Source organism: Diabrotica virgifera, chromosome 2, assembly GCF_917563875.1.
Source record: "Diabrotica virgifera virgifera chromosome 2, PGI_DIABVI_V3a".
NCBI lineage: Eukaryota > Metazoa > Arthropoda > Insecta > Coleoptera > Chrysomelidae > Diabrotica > Diabrotica virgifera.
In genome coordinates this window covers 249,891,093-249,914,665 of record NC_065444.1, presented here as the reverse complement: position 1 = coordinate 249,914,665, position 23,573 = coordinate 249,891,093, and the positions used below count along the sequence as shown (strand labels likewise).

Here is a 23,573-nt window from a genome sequence, read left to right as displayed (position 1 = left end):
AACAATTTCTGAGAAATCTTAATTTGTTTATAACAATTTTTTTTAAACATTTAAAGATTATGCAAAAAAATGAAAAATTTATATTTTGTCGACAAAATATTAAATAGGCATCACACCTTTATAATCTTTCTAAGTTTGATCAATGTCTCACGATTATTTTGGTTGTTATTGCGACTGTAAATTGTTAATTAACAATTGAATTGTTGCTAAAATATTCGTTTTATTTTCACCGGCTTCTGAATTTATAATCTATAACAAGAAAGCTTTTATTTCACCAAGCTATATAATTATTAATAAATAATTACTGGCCCAAAAAATTTATTTGAAAATTCGAGATTTTGTTGGGAAAACCCACGTTTTCCAAGGAAAATTTTCGTCGGAGCAAATCGGGAGAAACATGACTCTATGCATAATTAAATTGGGGTGAATTTTTATTTGAGTGTTTTTGGTGTAAAGTTAAAATCTTCGGAGTTATAGGGCAATAATTGAAAAAAATACGATTTGTCGGCGCCATTTTGTTTAAAAAAAAGTAGCACACTATATGCGGACTTTGCATACCTATATTAATAATATATTGGATCTTATAATTCGATTCCAGCAATAAAATTGCTGGTAAATAACCTTTCTTTGTACTTTACTAATTAGACCAGCGTATTATAACTATTTTTTTTTTCAAAATTAAAAGATTATGCAAAAAAAAGAAAAATTTATATTTTGTCAATAAAATATTAAATAAGCATCTCATCTTTATAATCTTTATAAGTTTGATCAATGTATCATGATTATTTTGGTTATTATTGCGATCGTAATTTGTTAATTAACAATTGAATTGTTGCTAAAATATTCGTTTAATTTTCACCGGCTTCTGGAATTACAATCTATACTAAGAAAGCTTTGATGTTACTAAGTTATTTAATTATTGATTAATAATTACTTACCTAAAACTTTATTTGAAAATTAGAGTTTTAGGAAAACCCGCATTTTCCGAGAAAAATTTTCGTCGGAGCAAATCGTGAAAAACATATCTCTATGCAGAATTTAATTGCGGTGAATTTTTATTAAGGTGCTTTGGTTGTAAAGTTATAATCTTCGGAGTTATAGAGCTATAATTGAAAAAAATACGATTTGTCGGCGCCATTTTGTTTATAAAAAAAGTAGCACACTGCCTGCGGACTTTGCATACCTATATTATTAATATATAGGATCTTATAATTCGATTCCAGCAATAAAATTGCTGGTAAATAACTTTTCCATGAATTTTGCTAATTAGCCCAGAGTATAGATTTTTCACAGATCCGACCTGGTCTATTAAGAATCGTATATTTTTAAACCTCCTTTTTGATTATAAACGTAAAGTTTTTTATGGTTTTTAAGATAAAATTAAAACAATAGTTACAGGGTATAAAGTAAAAAACAAAACATACCTATCGAATATTAATTCCGTACAGCCATAAAAGTGAATTGCCAGTGGCAGTATTCGATTCCTGAATGCATGTTTTATTTTCGTGGGGAATATCCTGAATTAGCCTACAGTTACAATACTTTTTACAATGTTTTGATAAATTGTGTGCATTATTCAGAGATAGTAATAGCATTGGTCAAAAAGCTGAAAGTGGCCGTTTGTATAAACGTACAGTAAAGAATTTTGACCCTTGTGACTTGTGGCATTTAATTAGCATAAAACTAAAAAACGTCTTCTCCTTCGCCCTCTTTATAAGCAATTCTGCTTGTTCACTATCGGATTGTTACCTCCATTTAAGGCGTCACTGCTTCTTTGGCGCGGTCGGCCAATACTTCTACCGATTGATGATTTAATTCTTGCTTTTTTGACCTCACGTTTCTCCTGCATTCTGCGGTTGTGGTTATTCCATTCTTTTTTTAAACGCCTTTATTTAGTTCAATAGTTTGCGTCAAATCTTTAGACGTTAATTTGAGTGCCTTTTCTCCAATGCAAATGAATGAAAATTTGCAGACATATGCATTCGCGGGAACAATACACGAATAATCAATAAAAAAAATTTTATGTTTATTAGTTGTTTAAATAAAAAAAACGATTTTAAGAGTAAACAGTAGCGATCAACAGGTAGCAATAAAATATAACTTCGGGAGATAGTATCATAAACTTTGGCAACAGTGGTAATCTTTGACATTATCTAAGATTAATATTATTGACAATTTAACTCATAGGCGCGCTAAATGGAAGTAACCGAAAACAATTTTGTTATTAGTAAATAAATATTTATAAAAATAAACCAAATAAACCAAAATAATAAATAATAATTTCGTTGTGAAGCGAAACGAGAGCCGTCTTATTTTATTTAGTTCATAGAGTGCCAAAGAATAAAGATCTGAATAATGAATAAAGGAGGCCGTTGTACCCCCCTAACAACAGGACTATGAATACCTACCTAAAAAAAATTGGCATTTGTACTGTAGTCAGGATTTCTGTACCTAAACATAGATTTATTACGAATTTCATTTTCATGGGAAACAACTTTTCACACTTTTTTATTTATGACAACAGTAGATTACTTCTCATAGGTACTTACATTATTAAAATTTGTGGTGGCTCCAATTTCGGTGTTCTCATAAATTTGGCACGGCTTTTAATGGACTTTTTCTTGGAATGATTCGCTTTATTTTTCGTTTGATTAACTTTTCCCATTTCGTTAAACTATTGATATGTTAAAAATAAAAAAATCCTCCTCAAACTTTATACTCGCATTAGAATCCGAAATAATTTTACGTAAAATATACTTACCTACCTACATAGAACTAAAACACAATTAACAACAATCTATTATTTCAAAGAGGCCAACAACTTATACAACAACAAAAATATAATAAATTAACTATCAATAAACGAATTCTTAAATTAACACACTACACTACTGCACTGAACAGATATCGATAAAGATGACAGAACAAATTAGAGAAAATCTGACGCAGGTTTGTCAAAAAGACAGTGATAATTTCTCTATGTTGCCTAATTAGTTATTTAGTTATAATATGTTCGATTTCTTGTTAGAAATAAAAAATTTTAGTAATTCCAAGATTACACAAAATCTAGGCATCGGATAAAAAAGTTTATTTGAAGAAAGTTTATTATTTTTTTCTTCTTAATGGCGGTACAGGCTCCTTTTTTCAATATTTTATTTAGTTATAGAGTAATTTCCACGTACTAACATATTTATGAAATTGGGCTCTGTACCGCCATTCTTTATTATATTACGAATATCTGTGCCAAATATCTCGACAAAATATTCAAAATTAGAGCCGCAATCTTGGAACGCGTTTGTTGCTACCTGTTGCTCGCTACTGTAGCCTCTTAATGGAAAATGCTTAAATTCTCTTGTTTTTTACAATGTAAAAACTTGAAACTTTTACGGATTGTAGCTAATAATATGAACTATACATAATTTCACTTTTTACGTTAATTATTTACGTTATGCTTCATAAATAAACAATAAAGTTTCAAATTTTTTGCCGATTCCGACTACTTTTCATGTTAGTACATCATATGTTTTATACATATTTTAAGAAACATGACGATATATTTTAATGTTTGAAAAGTGTAAGACTAAAAAGTAAAAAATAAAAAAATATGAAAAAAAATTTTTAAGAAACGCTTTTCTTTAGTTACGAGTGACTAAAATTAAAAATATTGTAAAAAAAGTCAACTAAAAAGCAAAAAATAAAAAAAAATTGGAAAAATCTAACACATTCGTTAAAAAAAAGCGTGGGGCGAAAACCGTTTATTCGATGAAGACGCGCCACGCTTTTCTTGACGAATGTGTTAGATTTTTTCAATTTTTTTTATTTTTTGCTTTTTAGTTGATTTTTTTATAATATTTTTAATTTTAGTCACTCGTAACTAAAGAAAAGCGTTTCTTAAAAAATTTTTTTTCATATTTTTTTATTTTTTATTTACTGTACATCCGTCTATACACTGTACGTTACATTTTCTTTTAATATATTCACTCCTCTTTCGATCTCTCAGTGTATTGCCTGTAATTATTCTTCTCAGTACTCTAATTTCTGCCGTTTCTAGTAGTCTTTGTGTGTTGTGGCTGTATCGAGTCTTGCTTCAGATGAATATGTCAGTATTAGTCTTATACTAGCTATAAATTTTTGGCTTCATCTCAGTGTGAATATGTCAGTTGCGCCGTATAGTATTATTAACCCTTAAACGCCCAAAGGTGGGTAAAAAATGTCCACCTAGTACTTATTCCCTTGTAACATATTTATTGCGTGTTTAAAAATGTTTTAAAAATTATTTATTGTTAAAAAGACAGCCCTTTATCGAATGTTAATTTGGTTCTACCTATAATTTTGAAAATAAAAGTGGCATCTTGAGTTAAATATGGGTGGGCATAAGTACACCCTTGGTAAAATTTGTTACTAAAGGTTTCTATATAATTTCTCGTTGGTAGGAAGATAATCCATATAATTATCGACGTATATAATCTACATAATTATCCGCCAATGAGGAGGTTGAAAGGAAGAATGTGGAGAAAATCGACAAATCTGTATTACTGGCTTTTACTGGTATGTTAATTTTGATGTACATTGTAATTTTATTGTAAGGTTTGTAAATTGTTTATATTAATATTTTAGAAGATGCTGTGTTTATTAAGCATAAGATTATTAAGCTTAATCAATTTCCAACAACTCTCAATAAATATATTAGCTATTTTCGAGGTGGACATTTTTTACCCACCCTTGGGCGTACATGGAACCTAAAAAAGGTTGGGCGTTTAAGGGTTAAGGCATCATGCGAGTATATTTGAAGAGTACAGGGGAAAACAAGGAATATCACATTTTTTATACATATTGAGATAAACACCAATAAAGGTTTAATTCTTATGATTTCTAAAAACTACTTAGGAGATTCTTAGCAGAATTCTAGCAATTATTATTCTATAATCTTAATATAATATGAATCTATATTAACTTATTAATTTAATAATGCACCAAAAAACTGCTAACATTCCATATTTTTGTTCAGTAGCATGCGGAAAATCCTGATCCTTCGCCTGGATACAAATTCTTAAAAAATTTATATAGACTGATCTTTCTGGCTATTATTCTGAATCGATAGTCTAGTCCAGTGATTTTCAATCTTGTTGATCTCGCGACCCCTTTACAGGTTGAAATATTTTGGCGACCCCCTGGTGTCATAGAAAGCCAAAGAAATAAATTAATTAAAAACTACATACGTTAGGTAATAATTTTTTCCTATTTGGGTACATTTAACTTTTATTCACGGGGGCCAACAATTAAAGAACGGCCAACATTGTGCTTTGCAGTTTTACGAATCTACACATGTGACTGTACACAGTTTGTAGTATTTGTGCGCTTTGAAGCAGATGACAGTATCAATGGTATCATGGAAGAAATCTTATTTTGCAAAGCATTTTCTGTAAACACTGCTGTCCAGTGTTTGTACGATATGTTTTTAGAAAGCACTTGCGACTTCAATATTGATTGGAAAAAATGTATCGCTATTTGTAGCAATGGTGCTAAAGCTCTGACTTACAAAAATAGCGGACTCATTGCAAAATAAAAACGACAATTCCAAAAATATCCTGGACACACTTTTCTTCATCGACGGGCTCAAGCTGCTAAGGTAAATGACGTGCTCAAGGAGGTAATAAAAATTGTAAAATCTGTCAAAGGTAAAGCTTTGCAAACCGGGCTATTCAGAATCGTTTGTGAAGGTATGGGCTTGCTTCATTAAAATCTCCTTTATCACATAGATAGAGGTCAGGTGGCTATCCAAAAGAAAGATATTGTGGGCTGAATTGTTTACGTTCTTACAAGATGCAAAATCTAAATATACTTATCGTTTTTCTGGCCGTATTTACTCTTGAAATTAGCATTTTGGCAGATCTTTTTAGCCACCTTAACAATTTGAACAAGAACCTTCAAGGCAGAGAAGAGAATATATTAACAGCTAAAGATGAAGTAAAATCATCTCACGCAAAACTTCGTTTCTGTTCAACCTCTCTGCAAAACAAAACGTTTATTGTTTCCACGTGTTCATAAGATTAATGAAGATAATGCAACAGACCAAAGTTTTGCAGTATTGGCTCACATTCCTTGAATCATTCAGAGCTTGCATAATCTACAAGAGCAACTTTTGACTTACTTTCCAGACTTGCACGCTGAAGCTGACAATGGGCGTAGATGGATTTTAAACCATTTTTTGGACAAATCAATAGATCTGGCTAATATCATCAAAAAATTGAAAGAATGTCTTTTAGATTTAGCTGCTGATGGCATGCTTAAAATATAATTTTATTCGCAAAGTGTCGACAAAGCTCTTAAATTATTAGTACAATTCGCCACTTCACACTTGTGTGAACTGACATTTTCTTCAATGGTAGACATTAAAACTAAAAAGAGAAATAGACTGCAATTAGAAAATGATTTGATTATTAACCATTCAAAAAGAGCACCACAATTTGATAAACTTTTGAAAAACAAACAAGCACATCCTTCCCATCAAAATTGTGTTTTAAGAACCTCAACTTTTTTTTTCAGTCGGCGACCCCCCCGAGAAAGGCTTCGCGACCCCAGCTTCGCGACCCACAGATTGAAATACACTGAGTCTAGTCGATAGTACTCAGTTGTTGCTACCACATGGCGAGAAAAGCCAAAATTCATGAAAACGTGACATTTCTTGTTTTCCCCCTGTACTGTTCATATTTGTTTTTTGTATTTGAGTTCTTACGTCTTTGTCTAAGTCTTCGTAGCTAGGCAGTGTAATTCCAACGTATTTTATTTGCATTATTTGATCAATACTCATGCCATCAATTTCTATTTTACATCTGATTGGTTCTTAACTGATTGGTTCTTAACTGATTGGTTCTTAACTGATTACTATTTTTAGTTTTCTGAGATGAAATTGTTATCCTTAATTCTCTGGACTAATTTTTGCAGATTGTCTTCATGTTGGGCTATCGCTATTACGTCGTCTGCGTAACAGAGTATTTTTACTTCTTTGTTTCCCATTATGTATCCTCTTCTTTGCTGGTGCTTTTGATGATTTCATCCTTGATGAAATTGAAGAACATAGGGCTCAATGAATAATCATCATAAGTGGCTCGACAATCCGTTGTGGATCTTGGCCTGCTCACAAAGAAGTCGCCACTCCTGTCGATTTCTGGCAACTTCCCTCCATCTTCTGACCCCTAGAATTTTTAGGTCTTCTTCCACATCATCAATCCATCTTCTTCGTGGTCGTCCTCTACTTCTTGTGCCCTCTGGTTTTGAAAATGTTAATCTCTTAGTGTATTCGTGGTCTGACATCCTAGCAATATGTCCAGCCCATCTAAGTCTCTGCACTTTAACGAATTTCACAATATCTGGATCGGTGTATAACTGATACAGTTCAAAGTTTTATCTTCGACGCCATAGCCCATTCTCATTTACTGCCCCAAAAATCTTTCTAAGAATTTTTCTCTCAAAAATACCAAGAAGTCTTTCATTACTTTGAGATAGGGTCCACGTTTCAGCTCCTTATATCAAAACCGGTCTTATTAAGGTCTTGTATATATTGAGCTTTACTGCACGTTTTATATTTTTATTTTTTACATGTTTATGGAGACCGTGAACAGTTCTGTTTGCTATTGCTATGCGTCTTTTCATTTCATCGCTTGTCGTGTTTATTGAGTTTACTAGAGATCCAAGATATGTGAATTCCTTGACTTGCTCAAAGGTGTGATTGTTAATTTGAATTCTCTGTTGGATATTTCGGGAGTTTTTAGAAACCAACATATATTTGGTTTTTTCCTCGTTTACCACAAGTCCTAATTCACTTGACGCGTCCGCAAGCCTTGTAAAACACTGCACCATGTCTCTCAAACTTCTGCCCACTATAACTATATCATCAGCGAATGCGAGAATTTGCGTCGATCTATTAAAAATAGTTCCATTCATTCTAATATTTAATTTTCTGACTGCCTTTCCCAAGGGAATATTAAAGAGGAGACACGCCAGCGCGTCTCCCTGTCTTAGACCATTATTAACGTCAAAGAACGTAGAGTTTTCTCCTTGAATTATAACGCACGAGCTTACGTTTTGCATTGTTAGTTGGGTCAACTTAACTAACTTAGGTGGGATCCCAAAAGCCTATCATTGCATTATATAATGCGCTTCTTTTTTTGAGGGGGCTCAATGAGTCCCCCTATGTTATACCGCTGCTTATGTCTATAAGTTCTGTAAGTTTCCCATCTATTCTTACTTCTCTTTTGTAGTTTTGATAGATGTTTTCCCTCCTTATGCAGGCTTCTAATAAGTAGACAAATACTTTAAATCTCGCTTCTTATCAATTACATAGTCTATCACGAGATTCTCCAGAGGCTAAGAAAAGACAAAGAAATAATTAACACCGTAAAGAACAGAAAATTGACTTATTTCGGCCACATTATGCGTAATGAAAAATACCGACTGCTACAGTTGATTCTACAAGGCAAGATTGAGGGTAGGAGAGGCCCTGGACGTAGACGTATATCCTGGCTGGCCAATCTTAGGAAGTGGACTGGTCTAACGTCAACTGACCTATTTCGATGTGCCGTAAATAGAATAAGATGGGTTAATGTGGTCGCCAATATCTTCAGAAGATAGGCACTTTTAGAATAGCACATCACGAGATTGAATAGTTCTACTTTTTTTTCAGTGTAATCAGTTCTAATCAGTGTAATCTGCTAGATAAGCAGGTTTCTTAACAACACGTCTTGGCCTACTAGGTGTCACCGAACCTGGAATACTTAATTTCTGTTCCGAACCAGGACTAAAATGCTCACTTTTAACACTCACTTCATTTCGAATCGCGGTTTCACTTGTTTCTTCTAAAGTGTCAATATTCTCATTTTGCCGCGGAGCATTATTAACCGCTACATTATCTAAACTAGTATTATTATTAATAGGCAATATTGGTAACTCGGCAGGCTCGCCTGGAAAGTAGTAGGGAGCATAAATTAAATGCCAACGATTCCGGCGATATTAGCCACAATTGGTTTCCACTACATAGGAACGCGGTTCCTCACAAATCTCTACTACTTTCCCATACTTCCTTATGTCAACAATCCATACGGAGTCACCAACATTTAAGGTGTCCATGTCCCTAGCATTATGACGTTTATTATAATTTCGCTCAGACTTGTCTTTGACATATTTCTCTCTATTTAGAAAATCCGACTTTGTATTTAAAGTTTCTTCCAGTTTACTTGGTAACACTGGAAGTGTGGATCGTAATTTTCTATTCATATAAGTAACTCACTAGGCGAATAACCATGTTCTATAATGGACTGATTCTATAAGCCAACAATGCTAGAGACATGTCTTCATTCTTATTCTTTTTAATAAGTTTGCCCTATCTACCCTACTTTGCACTATCTAGCCGTTTGCACCGCCCTATCTACCCCACCCCCATTAGGTACTTTGAGGAAATTTCGGACTAGATGTAACATGAATAAAGTCATAAGTTTGTGCTAACTCTTTAACTTTTCGAGAAAATTGCGTCCCATTATCGGATCTCACTACCTCAGGAATCCCGAATCTAGAAAAGAGATCTTTAATTTTGGGAATTATAGATTCTTCTGTTAGACTACTTAATTCGGAAATTTGAAAATATCGAGAAAAATACTCCGACAATTATCATAAACCATTTCTCATGTTTGAAAAAATCTATGGCAATTTTTCCCATGGCCTGCGAGCCGTCTTATCCCTGTAAAAGCTTCTTTAATATTTTGCCGGTGTTCAACACACTTCGGGCAATTTTTTACGAGATTCTCGATTTATGTTGACAATCCTAGCCACCACACACTAATTTTCGCCCTTTCACGGCATTTTGTAATACCCAAATGCCTTGTGTGAATAAAATCAAGAACTTTTAACTGCAAATTTCTTGGAATTACATACGCGACAAATAATGTATAATAGTCCAAGTAATGAAGCTTAAAATAGAACAAAACCTCGCAATTTTTACAGAATAAATCGATTTGCTTGAAAATTTGACGATAAGTAATGGATAGTCCAAGGATCAAAATCTATATGATGCCGGAAGGCGCTTTTACCATGGGGGTAATTGACACCCCATCTCAGAGTGGAAATTTTTTATTTTATTTTGACCCCAAAAGTTGGTAAACACATTCATTCTAAACAAAAAACGTTCTATACGTTTGTTTGATAAAAGTAATAGTTTTCAAATTATTCGCTATCGAAAGTGTTGGCTTAAATCGAAAAAACATTGTTTTTAATCAGATTTCTGCTAATAACTCAAAAAGTTTTCGTCCTAGCATAACAAGTTTGCTTAGCAAAAACGAACCTTTTGAAAAAATAAACGAAACCGTTTTTTATAATTTGCTTTAAGACCAATAGTAATCGAGCTATACTTTATTATATTTGTTAGCTCTTCTTCGTAAAATGCTTACATATTGTAGTTTCAAAGTCAAAAGGCGTTAAAATTTTTCGAGGATAACTTGTTCAGGCTAATTTAAAGTATATAAAAATATCTATCTCCAGAAATAAAAAAGTCCCTAGCTCAAAAATTAAGTGACTTATAGTAAAAAGAATGTCAGTCTCTATTTTTTTCAGCGAAAAAGTGTTCGGAAACTTCCCCCCTACTCTCTACCCTAATTAAAATTGGTCATTAACCTTATTTGGTCTTCTTAATTTATGTATTATTAATAGGTTCTAGAGGTTTGACCGACTTAGAATGATTAGTTTAAAAAAAATTGAGTTAAAAGCGAATAACAAATTTTTGTAGTTTGGTAAAAAATGCCTTTTTCTTCAGAATAGAAAGATTAGCATCAGAGATACGAAAAGATATTTAAATATAAAATTGTAGCTTATTTAATTCCCAAGAACTTGGATTGCAAAACTTTTTTCTACGGCAAAAACTGAGTGAATAGTAAATGAGTATAATACCGAAAAACATTGATTTTTTCGATATAAAACTAACACTTTCGATAGCGAATAAATCGAAAACTATTAATTTCATCAGAAAAATGTATAGAACATTTTTTGCTTAAAACCAATGTTTTATCAACTTTTGCAGTCAAAATATAATAAAAAATTTCCACCCCCGAGATGGGGTGGCAGCTGGCAACCACCCCCATGGTAAAAGCGCCTTTCGGCATTATATAGATTTTGATCCTTGGACTATCCACTACTTATTCTCAAATTTTCAAGCAAATCGGTCCATTCTGTTAAAATTGCTAGTTGAAAAGCTTCGGTTCCTGGACTATAATACTAATGTATAATACGAATAATAATGTATAATATGCGAATCTTTTAATAATAAATTCTCAGAATATGATATACCATATTGATGCTGATAATAAAGAACCAACTCGACCGGCAGTTTAGATTTTTCTGGCCAAGATAAGGTTGCCCCGTTCTGCTAAAATCATTGTTCATTTTAAATTTGGACTGTTATCGCGACTTTTTCCGTATGACCGAAAATAGTAGAAAAAATTTCTCCAAAACTGCGAACAATCCTGTACCACCTAACATTAACACGACCGACGTTCATATACGTTATAACGACGTTCTGAAATGACACAGCACGTCACAGCGTAACAGCATATGACATATAAAATTAAGACGTAGACGTAGGTACGCATTTCAGCACGGTTCTTAGACATTACTACGGTTCAAGGTCCCTATACCATAGGTTGTATGGTAACTTTGACATTGACAAATGAAATATTGTCATCGTGACGTCACCCAGACAATCATTTTTACGAATTGTTTGTAAACATAATAGGATACATGGTTTGGAGGCTATATTTTGTTATTAAATATCGTTAGTGTTTTAATTTGTGTTTATATCTTGAGATATAATGTATCTATAGATATCATTAAGTGTTTTTAGTATAATAACTTAAACCCAAAACTCTTTTACAAGAAGTGTTATATACGTTGACGCCTAGCCCTATTTCTTTCGCATTTTCTTTAAGCTCCACATACAGTCTGTAATATCTCTTGCGGTTCTTCACATCAAGTTTACATCATTTGTGTACGTTACAATCTGCTTAGACTTATTGAACAATATATCTAATTAAAGGCGGCTGCACAATTGCCCGGGAACGGGAACGGAAACGGGAACGGGAAAAAAGTTAACCTCTATGTAAATTAATATTGTAGATACACAATAACTGAGAACGAGAAGCTGTCCGGTAACGGGAACGGGAAAGTTGACCATGTTTCAACTTTCTCGTTCCCGTTGTATTCCCAGAACCAATCAGAAGGCAGTATTAAAAATACTGTCAAATGCCCAATAAAAATTTGTTATTAGAAGTGTGTAATCAAGTTTTATTGACAATTTTTATACATTTTGCATTAAAATAAATGACGAACGACGATTGATTTCTTTATTGGAAAAATGTCCTCATCCGTATGATTGATGTAGATCATAGTGCGTGTACTTATATGGTAACTAGATACAATAATAATATAAATATTTGAATGATATGCTTTTTATCTTTATGCTACAAACCTTTGCGATTGCACACATATTGTGTAAATTAGTTCCAAGATTATAAAAAACGAAAATATTATGAAAGCTCGTCATCAAATAAATCCATATTTTTAGAGTTCACAGACATGTTCTTTTAATAAAATTAGAAAAAGATCGTTCCACAAAATTTATTTTGAGAAGAAAAATAATTAATAGCACAAGTGACAGTGACACAAAACAGCTGTTTACCATTTAATTGTGAATCTGCTGATGCTTTCAGTTTCCGTTCTCGTTCCCGTTTCCGTTCTCGTTCCCGTTCCCGGTCAATTGTGCAGCCGCCTTTAGTCTATAGATAATAGATCTATTATATGTACCTAATTGTTTCATAAAAAATTATAACTAATATTGCAGCCATCTGAAGATCGTTTGAATAAACAATTATAAAGTAAATGAATATATAAAATGGGGAAAATTCCCTTTATTTCACAGAAATTGTATTTTTTTATAATTTACTGTTAATGTAAAACTTCACAGGTACCTATTGAATGGAATCATAATGTTTTAATAGTTTTAGATATTATAATCCAGTACCTAACGTAATCAGATGCCCTTATGTTAAACTTAAGGGAAAAACTGCTAATTTTGATAGGTACATAAATCTTTAGTTTAATCTCTTTTTCACCATGGTTTACATGTTAGAAGAAATTTATAATAATGTATTACATGCATTATCCCCAATTCAAAATGATTATATACCTACTCAAAATCATTTAAAAAAGTAAATTGTATTCAACCCATTATTAATATACCTAGGATATTTGAACAATTTAGTCCCATATATAAACACAAGAAAGAATCTACTTCTGCTTTAATTAAGTAGTAATGCTATTCTACTGCATATATTTAATTGCAATTATATTCTATGATTTTTGTAACTCTACAGGTATCTACCACATTTTTTAAAGAATATATTAAATCAGTAGTCATTAAAAATCCAAACGTATTTTTTTAAATATACATATATAGTTTCAATCATTAAAAACAATCCTAATTTCCAAGTTCATTTCAATGAGTGAAGTGAATGAATTTGAATGCAGCATTCTGGGTGACGTCACTCCCGCCATTAGATTCTCGACGCTGATTGGTGGAAAGTTACCATGCAACCTGTCTATTTATGAACCTTGACTACGGTTGCCTAAATCGACTAGCCAATGAACATTAAGGGTGAGATTACGTCACGAGAGTTTACTGTCATTTGAATCGTAATATGATCACAAACCATACATACTCATAGACGTTTCACGTAAATTGTCAAGGTCAAGACAGCAAATTAGTTACCATTCCAATCAAGAGATGTCGCTGTCAGTAAATTCTCTTGTCATATTTAACAACTGACAGTTGACAATTAAATTAATTTGTTATTTAGGTTATTTACTTTTTATTTTACAATTTGTGACTTAATTATTTTATTATAGTGGTGTTACGTTTTTAATTAAATTTATTCACAATTTTAATAAGTGTATTAACCTCCTCTCCATTTTTATGAGTAGAATTTTTAGTTTACATTGATCATCCCGTGTTGTGTTTCTCCACATTAAAAAAAAACAATATAATAGATCCTGAAACAGTTTATTCCAATAGACAAGTGTGTCATCAACATTTCGGACCTATATATTTTTGGAAGTTTGTAAAAGATTATAAGGTAATATTTATCTAAACAATCATCCTATCTACAAGATTCTTTCAAAAATTTTCATTCAACTCGATACACATTAGTGCTTTCACGTGACACATAGCAGTAGTGTTTAGCATTTTGAAAACAAATTAAAATATTTGAAGTTTTCAGTAAAATATGGAATAAAACATTGAATTGTATTTCTGTTGTTTTAATTTCCTGCGAAATTTCATCAAAAATCCCGCAAAATTTATAATTTGAAATTCTCACGTAACTAAAATTTGTCAATATAGTTCCCATTCCAATCAAGAGATGGCGTTAATTCGATCCGAAAGATTAACATGGTCGTGAAACGTCTATAAGTATGTATGGTTTGTGAATATGATTTTTTTCGAATCCTGAGAAAACCAAGTATTTTAGAAAAATTTAAACGCAGGATGCAAGATTACATTATTACCGAGGGCGGAAAGCCCCTTAGAATAAACAAGCAGATTCTATTGAATGAAATATTTGAAATTAAATATCACACTTCTCTTTTATTTTCAGCCCTGTAACTTATTAAAATAAACATTATAGAAGTTTTCAGGGACTTTCAGCCCTCGGTAATAATGTAGTCTTTCATTCTGAGTTTAAATTTTTCAAAAATATTAGTTTTCTCAGGATTCGAAAAAAATGAATACAATTAAAACACATTGAGAATTTTGACATGCGTCAAAATTTTGCATTAACTCAATGTAAAATTCTGAACTGTTGAATTCCAGCTTCCCTAATAATTATTTTACATCAAAAGACATTAGAAACTATTTGTAGAGGATTGAAATCTGTATTGGAAATAACTGTTAAAATTAGTCTACGTAATTAAACATATTCCAAAATTTTGTAAAAATGTAATAGGTACATTTTAGTTTTCAGCCCAAACTTAGGCCACACACAATGCAATAATGTTCACATTTTTGAACTGTCAATATTTTTATTTTATCATGTATTGTTTAAAAACCTAGTTGATAAGATACCCTCAGTTGCGGAGAAAGGATTAATAATAAAGATTTTTTTATTCAGTCAATGGTGTGAGCACTGTCAGTTAAATAGTAACGTGTGGCCTTACTTTTACACGCATACCTATTGTGGCAAATGTATCATATTTTTCAAAATTTTGGAATGCATTTAAATCGTAGAACAATTTTAACTTTTGATTTTAATACAGATTTTAATTCTCTACAAGTATTCTCTCATGACTTTTGATGTAAAATAATTAGGGAAGCAGGAATTCAACAATTCAGAATTTTACATTAAGTTTCCTATGGCCCTTTTTACGATTCACCACCCGGTAAAAGATAAAATGTGTACTATTTGTCTAATTATTTCATAATAACACAAATAATACACATATATACACAATAACACACATTCAATGATCGAAAATCATTTAAAAATATGGGAATGTAAACTCTTGTGACGTAAAGTCAAAAATATAAGTCTCCCCACCACCGTCGGACAAGACAACCGTAATAAAGTCTAATAACCGTGGCATTTCAGTATTTCTCCACACGAACGCACACTGTCCACGCCGCGCTCAAAGCCACCTCCTGACCGCCGACGAGGGACGCAGGTTCGCCTGTCGTTGTACAATGGTTTCTAGGGAGACTGGTCGAGAGCAAAGCACGGACAGTACACGTAAATGTCTATGGAACCAACAACAATCCATCAAACTTTCTTCTCTGTTGTCTTCTTAGCCTTCTGGACACCACCGTCCGGCATCCCAGGATCCAAAAACACCAGGACACGGCGCTTGCCCCAGTGTGTTTTTCGGACTGTTTGCTTTTGCTGCCAACACTATACATTCACTACAAACCCTGAAGAGGACAAAATCCTAAACGGGGACAATCATTGATCGCATTTCCACATAGCATTATATCTATACACGCAAATCAAACAATGATAGTAGCATTTCAGTATTGCTTATTTTGCCGCATACCGTATTTACGTAGGTACCTATTTACATATTTTTCAACAGTAAAATCAACTAACTATGATTAAAAGAAGAATAAAAAGAAAAATACGTTTAATATCATTCTTATACAGTTCGAGCTCCACTATAACAAACATTTTACAATTAACAAGAACTGACTAAAGACTGTCGAATTAGATCGTCCACCAAAAAACTACTAACCAACATAGAGGTAAAAAATATAAGTTTTTCTTCTTATCGTAGAGTGTCTTTTAACCCTCCCTGTATATGTAATCACAGAAGTCACTAATAATAATTAAGAAGTCTATTAGTCATATTAGCTGTTGACTTCCGTTGGTTTGGTGTCCTCTTCTTCCGTGTTCTTCGTTCGTAACCCAGTGATGAATATTTCGAAGGACCATGATACGATTACGACAATCGTTATAACATTCAAAGTGTGAATACAAATAGCGTAACTCCAGAGGTCTTTTAATAATCCTGAAACAAGAAACACAAAGTAAGAATATTTGATATTTACATGTACCTATAGGGGAGTGCAATTAGAACGAAAACATGCATTGTTTCGGAAAAATTCAAACAAGCTTATATTTTTCTTAAACTTTTTTTGTTTGTTTATTTACATGTTAAAGTAAAAGTTCTACTCGCGGATTTGTCCGCTAATTGTTTATTAATTGTTTAAACAATAACAACTGTTTTGTATTAATAATTTTAAAAATATTGTTAAATTCATCATTTTACTTTGATCAAATATGTTTCTATTTTGTTTTTGATTTTTTGCCTGACAATGCAGCAAAAGGAGGCAGCGCACTAATAATAAAAGATAACATTCAACATTATGAGGAGCTAAAATATGAAACAGAACACATACAAGCAACTACGGTATGTGTCAAACTCAAAACTAATTGCGAAGTTAATGTAAGTTCAATTTATAGCCCCCCTAGGCATTCCATTAAAAAAGAACAGTATGTAGAATATTTGAAAAGTTTGCGAAAAAGATATATCATTGGAGGTGACTTTAATGCAAAGCACACCCAATGGGGATCAAGATTAACAACAACTAAGGGAAAGAGTTTTGGCAGCCATAAAAGAGCAGAAATGTAAAGTAATATCAACAGGTAGACCGACTTATTGGCCAACAGATACAAATAAAATACCGGACTTAATTGATTTCTTTGTTATTAAAAATATTTCATCCAACTATGTAGATATTAATTAAGGTTGGGATATGAATTCAGACCATTCACCCATAATACTCACTGTGAGTGACACGATTATCAGAAAGGATTGTAACCCAACACTAACAAATAAACTAACAGACTAGGAAAGTTTAAGATCATTCCTTGAAGATAGAATTGAGTTAGCAGTACCATTAAAAAAACCTGACCAACTAGATGAGGAAGTTGAGTTGCTTGTACAAAATATACAAAAATCAGCATGAGAAAGTACTCCTACTATAAGATCAAACGTCAAAGGAAACAACTATCCGAAACAAATTAAAAAGTTAATTAAAGAGAAAAGAAAACTTAGAAGGAAGTGGCAACAAACCAGAGCACCCCAAGATAAAACAAATTTAAACAATGCTAGTCAAAACTTAAAAGAGAGATTCAAAATATAAAAAATGAGTCAATCAGTTATTACCTGAGAGAGTTGACGGATGACAGTAGCACAGAGTACTCTCTATGGAAAGCAACAAAAAGGCTATAAAGACCAGTAACCCATTCTCCACCCATTAAACTAGAAGATGGTAGCTGGGCTAGAAGTAATGAGCAAAGGCAGAGAGATTTGTCACATATTTAGAAAATACATTAAAACCGCATGATGACCAAAATAATGATCAAATATCGATACAGCCTAATCAGACAGAGGAGAGAATCAGACCAACATCCCCGAAGGAAGTAGCTGATGAAATAAAAGACAATATAAATCCTAAGAAGGCGCCAGGATATGATCTAATTACTGGAGAATTACTAAAAATCCTGCCTCGTAAAGCCATAGTCAAATTGACCAACATAATCAATGCTGCATTTAGATTGAGATATCTTCCAAATTTATGGAAAATAGCTGAGGTTATAATGATACCAAAACCAGGAAAATCACCAAATGAAGTGTCTTCATATATAGACCATTATCACTTTTGCCAGTAATGTCGAAGCTTTTTGAGAAACTTCTGCTAAAAAGAATAAAACCAATAATAGAAAAGAAAACAATGATTCCAAACCACCAATTTGGCTTCAGAAACAAACATTCTACGATTGATCAGGTACACAGAATTACTAACATAGTTGAGAAATCATTAGAAGAAAAGAAAGTCTGTTCGACAATCTTTTTAGACGTAGCTAAGGACTTCGACAAAGTATGGCATGAAGGTTTAGTCTACAAACTCAAAATTCTTATGCCTAAACAATATTCAGAAATTTTACAATCATATATCTGACAGATATTTCAGAATTAAGCAAGAAGACGTGTACACTTATCTAAAAGAAATCAGAGCAGGAGTCCCTCAAGGAAGCGTATTAGGTCCTGTTCTCTACCTGTTATACACATACGATATACCTAAATGGAAAATGATACTATAGCCACATTTGTCGATGACACCGCTATCTTAGCAGTAGGTGATACCAGCGAAGAAGCAGCAGAAAAATTACAGTGGCAATAAATAAAATACACAACTGGACTAAAAAATGGAAAATCAAATTAAATGAATCTAAATCTATTCATGTCAATTTTACAAATAAAAAAATCGAAAACATTCCAATTAGAATAAATGATGCCCAAATACCATATGCATCTTCTGCAAAATATTTAGGTATCACACTTAATGCAAGGCTTCGCTGGAAAGTCCACATTAAAAAGAAAAGGGAAGAATTAGGTATCCGTTACAAAAAAATGTATTGGCTGATGGGAAGAAACTCTGCATTGTCCACATATAACAAAATACTTTTATACAAACAAATACTTAGACCAGTATGGATGTATGGTTGCCAACTCTGGGGCTGTGCCAATTCAAGTAACATTCAGATTATCCAGAGATGCCAGAATAAAGTATTACGGAACATCGTTGATGCTCCTTGGTATATCCGAAATGTCGACCTCCACAAGGATCTTGAGATGGAAGATGTAGACAAAGTTATCAAGAAGATGGCAAGTAGTCATGAACAAAGGCTCCATAGTCATGTAAACATCGAGGCCATCCAGCTCCTCGATAATACTGGGCTAGAAAGAAGACTCAAACGAAGAAAACCATTTGAGTTAGTGTAAAGTGTTAGTGTAAAAGCAGAGCATAGTGTTGTATTGTGTGTTAGTTTTAGTTTTAAAATACATACTTGTTAAAAAAAATAAGAGGACACCATAGGGTTAAGATCTTAGATTATGTATCATTTAGTAATATAAGTTAAAGAAGAACTGATAATTGGTCAACTGATGACCAGATTTCAGTAGTCTAAACACAGCTTGTGTATAATAATAACCAAAAAAATTATGTTAGAATATACAATATAAAAAGTAGCTATTATTCTATGGTTGTCACTTTATGTATTTGATAATTGAAGTAATGTAATGTTAGAAAACTATATAATATAATGTCAGTCAAGTTTCCTATTGTCCTGTAATTAAGAATAAATTTATAATCGTTGATGGTCATTTAGTTAGCTAGTTAGCTCACCTAACTCATTTTATAACAGGTTACGGGCCCAATTCACGTGAACTGTGAACAGGTGAAAAAATATGGTGACCAGCAATAACGATTATAAAATTCAAGTCGATAAACTTGAGGGTCCTGAAGACTGGGCAAAATGGAAATGGAACGTTTCGATGTTATTACGAGCGTATGCACTTGAAGACATTGTGAACGGTACGTGTAAGGCCAATGCCACATTATGCGTTTTGACCGGATGCGGTGAAAACGCATCCGTTTCCAACGCAACCGGACCGACCTGCCACACTATGCGTTTAGTCTGGTGCAGTTTGTAAGCGCGTACCGATGACTCAAAACGCATCCGTTTCCAACGCAACCGGACCGATCTGTCACACTATGCGTTTTCACCGGATGCGGCGGAAACGCATCCGTTCAAAACGCATAATGTGGCATCGGCCTAAGTGTCCCGAGGTTGCTGGAAATTCAACTTCATTGGAAGTAGAGAAGCATCAACAATGGTTAAAAGACGATGCAAAAGCGGCAAGTTTGTTAGCAGGTACGCTAGGAAAAACTGTTGCCGAGCTGGTGTTGACATGTACTCATGCTAGTGAAATATGGGACAAATTACGTGCGCGATTCGAACGTAGCAGTACGCATCGGTTAAACATGTTAATTGAAGCCTTTTTTAGAGTCCAGCGTGATGAAAAAGAAGATATTAGCACACAGAAGTTGCGAAGTTGCAGAAACTGTTTGTAGATTTGAATGATGAATTGCTGAAGAATGATGAAAATGTTTTATCCGAAAGAATGTTAAATGGTCGGATCTTATCAACTTTGGGTAAGAACTTTGATAATTTCAAAGATTTGTGGGACACGATACCATCGAAGAATCAAACTTTGAATTTATTGATTGAGAAATTGTGTGCCATTGAATTACGTGACCAAAGTACCACAGAATCTTTTGCGTTTGTTGCACGCAATAGCCCGACAGAAAATACAAACAAAGCCAAAGTACAGCTACTACAAAGTCAAAGAAAAATGTACATCGTGCAAAAGAAAAATTTTCTTGTCACAGATGCAAGAAATTAGGCCATTGGGCGAGAGAGTGTCCTTTGAAAAAATCTGCTGAGAATTTAGGCGAGAATAAAAGTAATGATGCTGTTTTTTTGTCCGTTGTTTTAAGTGCCTCATCTAACAATTATTGTGTTGAAGCTGGGAAATGGTATTGTGACAGTGGAGCCACAAATCATATCACTACAGATAAGCAATATTTCTCATCTTATACAGAGTTTGCTGAACCCGAAAAGATATCACTTGGTAAGAAGGATGTATGTATGCTAGCCTGTGGACAAGGAACGGTGAAAATTCAAACGCGTCTGAATAATAAATGGAAAGATGCTGAACTGAAGAATGTTTTTTATGTTCCTGAAGCAAGCGCTCATTTGTTTTGTGTGAAAGCTGCTGCACAAAGAGGGTTCGTTATAGTACTCGACGATAAAGGTGTAAATATACATGATAAAAATACTCTTGGATCTGTAATGACTGGGTACTTCAGTAATGGCCTGTATGCACTTGATATACGTGTTATGAAACCGACCGATCCCATTCAAGCGAACCTAGTAGAGTCAACAGAAATGTTACAAGTGTATCATGAAAGATTTGGTCATCAGCATAAGCAACACGTAAAGAAGGTCTTGAAGAAAATGAATATAGACATTGATGGGTGCAAAGAAAGCTTTTGCGATGGATGTGCAATTGGAAAAATGCATAGATTGCCATTTAAAACTAGGATCAATCGGCCACAAGTCACTGGTGAGCAGATCCATGCAGATGTGAATGGACCCATGTCTATAGAATCACTGGGAAAAGCACGTTATTACGTATGTTTTAAAGATGACTTTGGTAAGTTTCGAAAAGTTTTCTTTATGAAACACAAAAGTGAGGTATGTACCTTCTTAGAAAAATTTTTAAATGAAGCAAACACAAATGGCCATGTAGTAAAGCAACTGAGATGTGATGGAGGGAGAGAGTTTGACAATAGAAAGGTATCTGAACTTCTTGCGAGTAGAGGTATAGAGCATCGTATCACTTCACCCTATACACCTCAGCAGAATGGTGTTGCTGAAAGGGAAAACCGTACCATTGTAGAGTGTGCTCGTTCCATGTTAAAAACATGCAAGTTACCCAAAGCATTGTGGGCAGAAGCATGTAATACTGCAGTGTATCTTCTGAATCTCACAGGAAAGTCATCAATTGAGAATAAAAGTCCCTATGAATTGTGGTATGGAAAGCCAGTTGGGAGTTTGAAACATTTAAGAATATTTGGCACTGAATGTTATGTTCACGTAAACAAAAATTTTCGCAGTAAATTTGATGACAAGGCGGTACATGGTTATTTAGTTGGTTACGTGAATGACAGGGATGGTTTTAGAATATGGATTCCATCTGAAAGAAGAATCGTATCGAGCCACGAAGTACGATTTAAACCTGAGGTTACATGCAATTTGCGAATTTCTGAAGTTAAAGCTAAACCAGTGAACCAGAATCAGTCGGAATGTTTTAGTGTAAATGAAAACTCCGAAGAAGGGAAAAGTGGTATCAATGAAATTGTGGAATCTAAGAATATGGAAAGTGCAGAAAGAAGCGATGATGGTGTTGAAGAATTTAGGCGTTAGGTACCCTACGCGTTTTAGAAATAAACCAAAATTGTATAATGATTTTGTTTTAGGGTCTAATGTTTAGCTTATCTACTTTTCATATTGAGGGAGAGTGTTAGAATATACAATATAAAAAGTAGCTATTATTCTATGGTTGTCACTTTATGTATTTGATAATTGAAGTAATGTAATGTTAGAAAACTATATAATATAATGTCAGTCAAGTTTCCTATTGTCCTGTAATTAAGAATAAATTTATAATTGTTGATGGTCATTTAGTTAGCTAGTTAGCTCACCTAACTCATTTTATAACATACGAGTTATGTCAAAAATATGAATTTCGTTAAAGAGTAAAGTACCTTTATATTCCAGAATATCAAAAAAGGATATTATGAAAAGTTGTTTGAAATTGAAAACTATGTTTAGATATACAATTACATCATTCTAATCGAAAAAAAAATTTGAATTTTTTCTCTAATTACGGATAATTATCATTTTATTACAATTATGATAACTATTTTATTATTACTTTTACAACCATCAAATATTAAAGTTTTTTAATTTTATACGAGGTATGTAAAAAATATGAATTTTTCTTAAGAGTTAAGTGTCTTTATTATTCACAATATTTTAATTAGAAGGATGTAATTGAACACTAAAACAAATTTTCTAATTCCAAACAACTTTTCTTAATAGCAATTTTCGATATTGTGAAATTTAACGATACTTTACTCTTGAGTGAAATTCATATTTTTTGACATACCTCGTATAAAATTAATTAAAATTGATTTGATTGATTGCATCTTAGATTATATACTATGCAGAGTATTTTATAAAGAATAACTTTTTTTTTCGTAAAACTGATAATAAGAAAGTTATCAATAGGTTCCAAGTTACGCAGACATAAGTACTGTATAAGAGCTAAAAAAAATTTTTTGCTGAACATTTATTATTGTTGAAGTTTATTATTAAATGTATTTTAGGTAAGTTTTCCAGAAAAAAGTTTTGATCACTTTATACAAACTTTTTTTTAGCTGGTAATTTTCGGTTTTTGTATTACATTTTTGTTATCTTTCTTAATTTTCTCAAAAAGAAATAATCTATTTCATTTCCAAAGTAAAATAATTTAGTGCATTTTTAAGATTACATCCTTAGCTTTAAAAAAGTCCT

General features: G+C 32.8%; 1 protein-coding gene across 2 annotated transcripts in view; it reads right to left on the bottom strand.

The window, feature by feature from the left end:
* Positions 1–16,189: 16,189 nt before the first annotated feature.
* The window catches only part of LOC114326515 (monocarboxylate transporter 9), a 209,475-nt gene continuing 202,091 nt past the window's right edge, over positions 16,190–23,573 (bottom strand). For both annotated transcript variants that reach the window (XM_028274905.2, XM_028274906.2), the window contains exon 7: positions 16,190–16,590. In XM_028274905.2, coding sequence (XP_028130706.1) covers positions 16,430–16,590 — 161 coding nt within the window. In that variant the 3' untranslated portion in view covers positions 16,190–16,429. The remainder of the gene's footprint in view (positions 16,591–23,573) is intronic.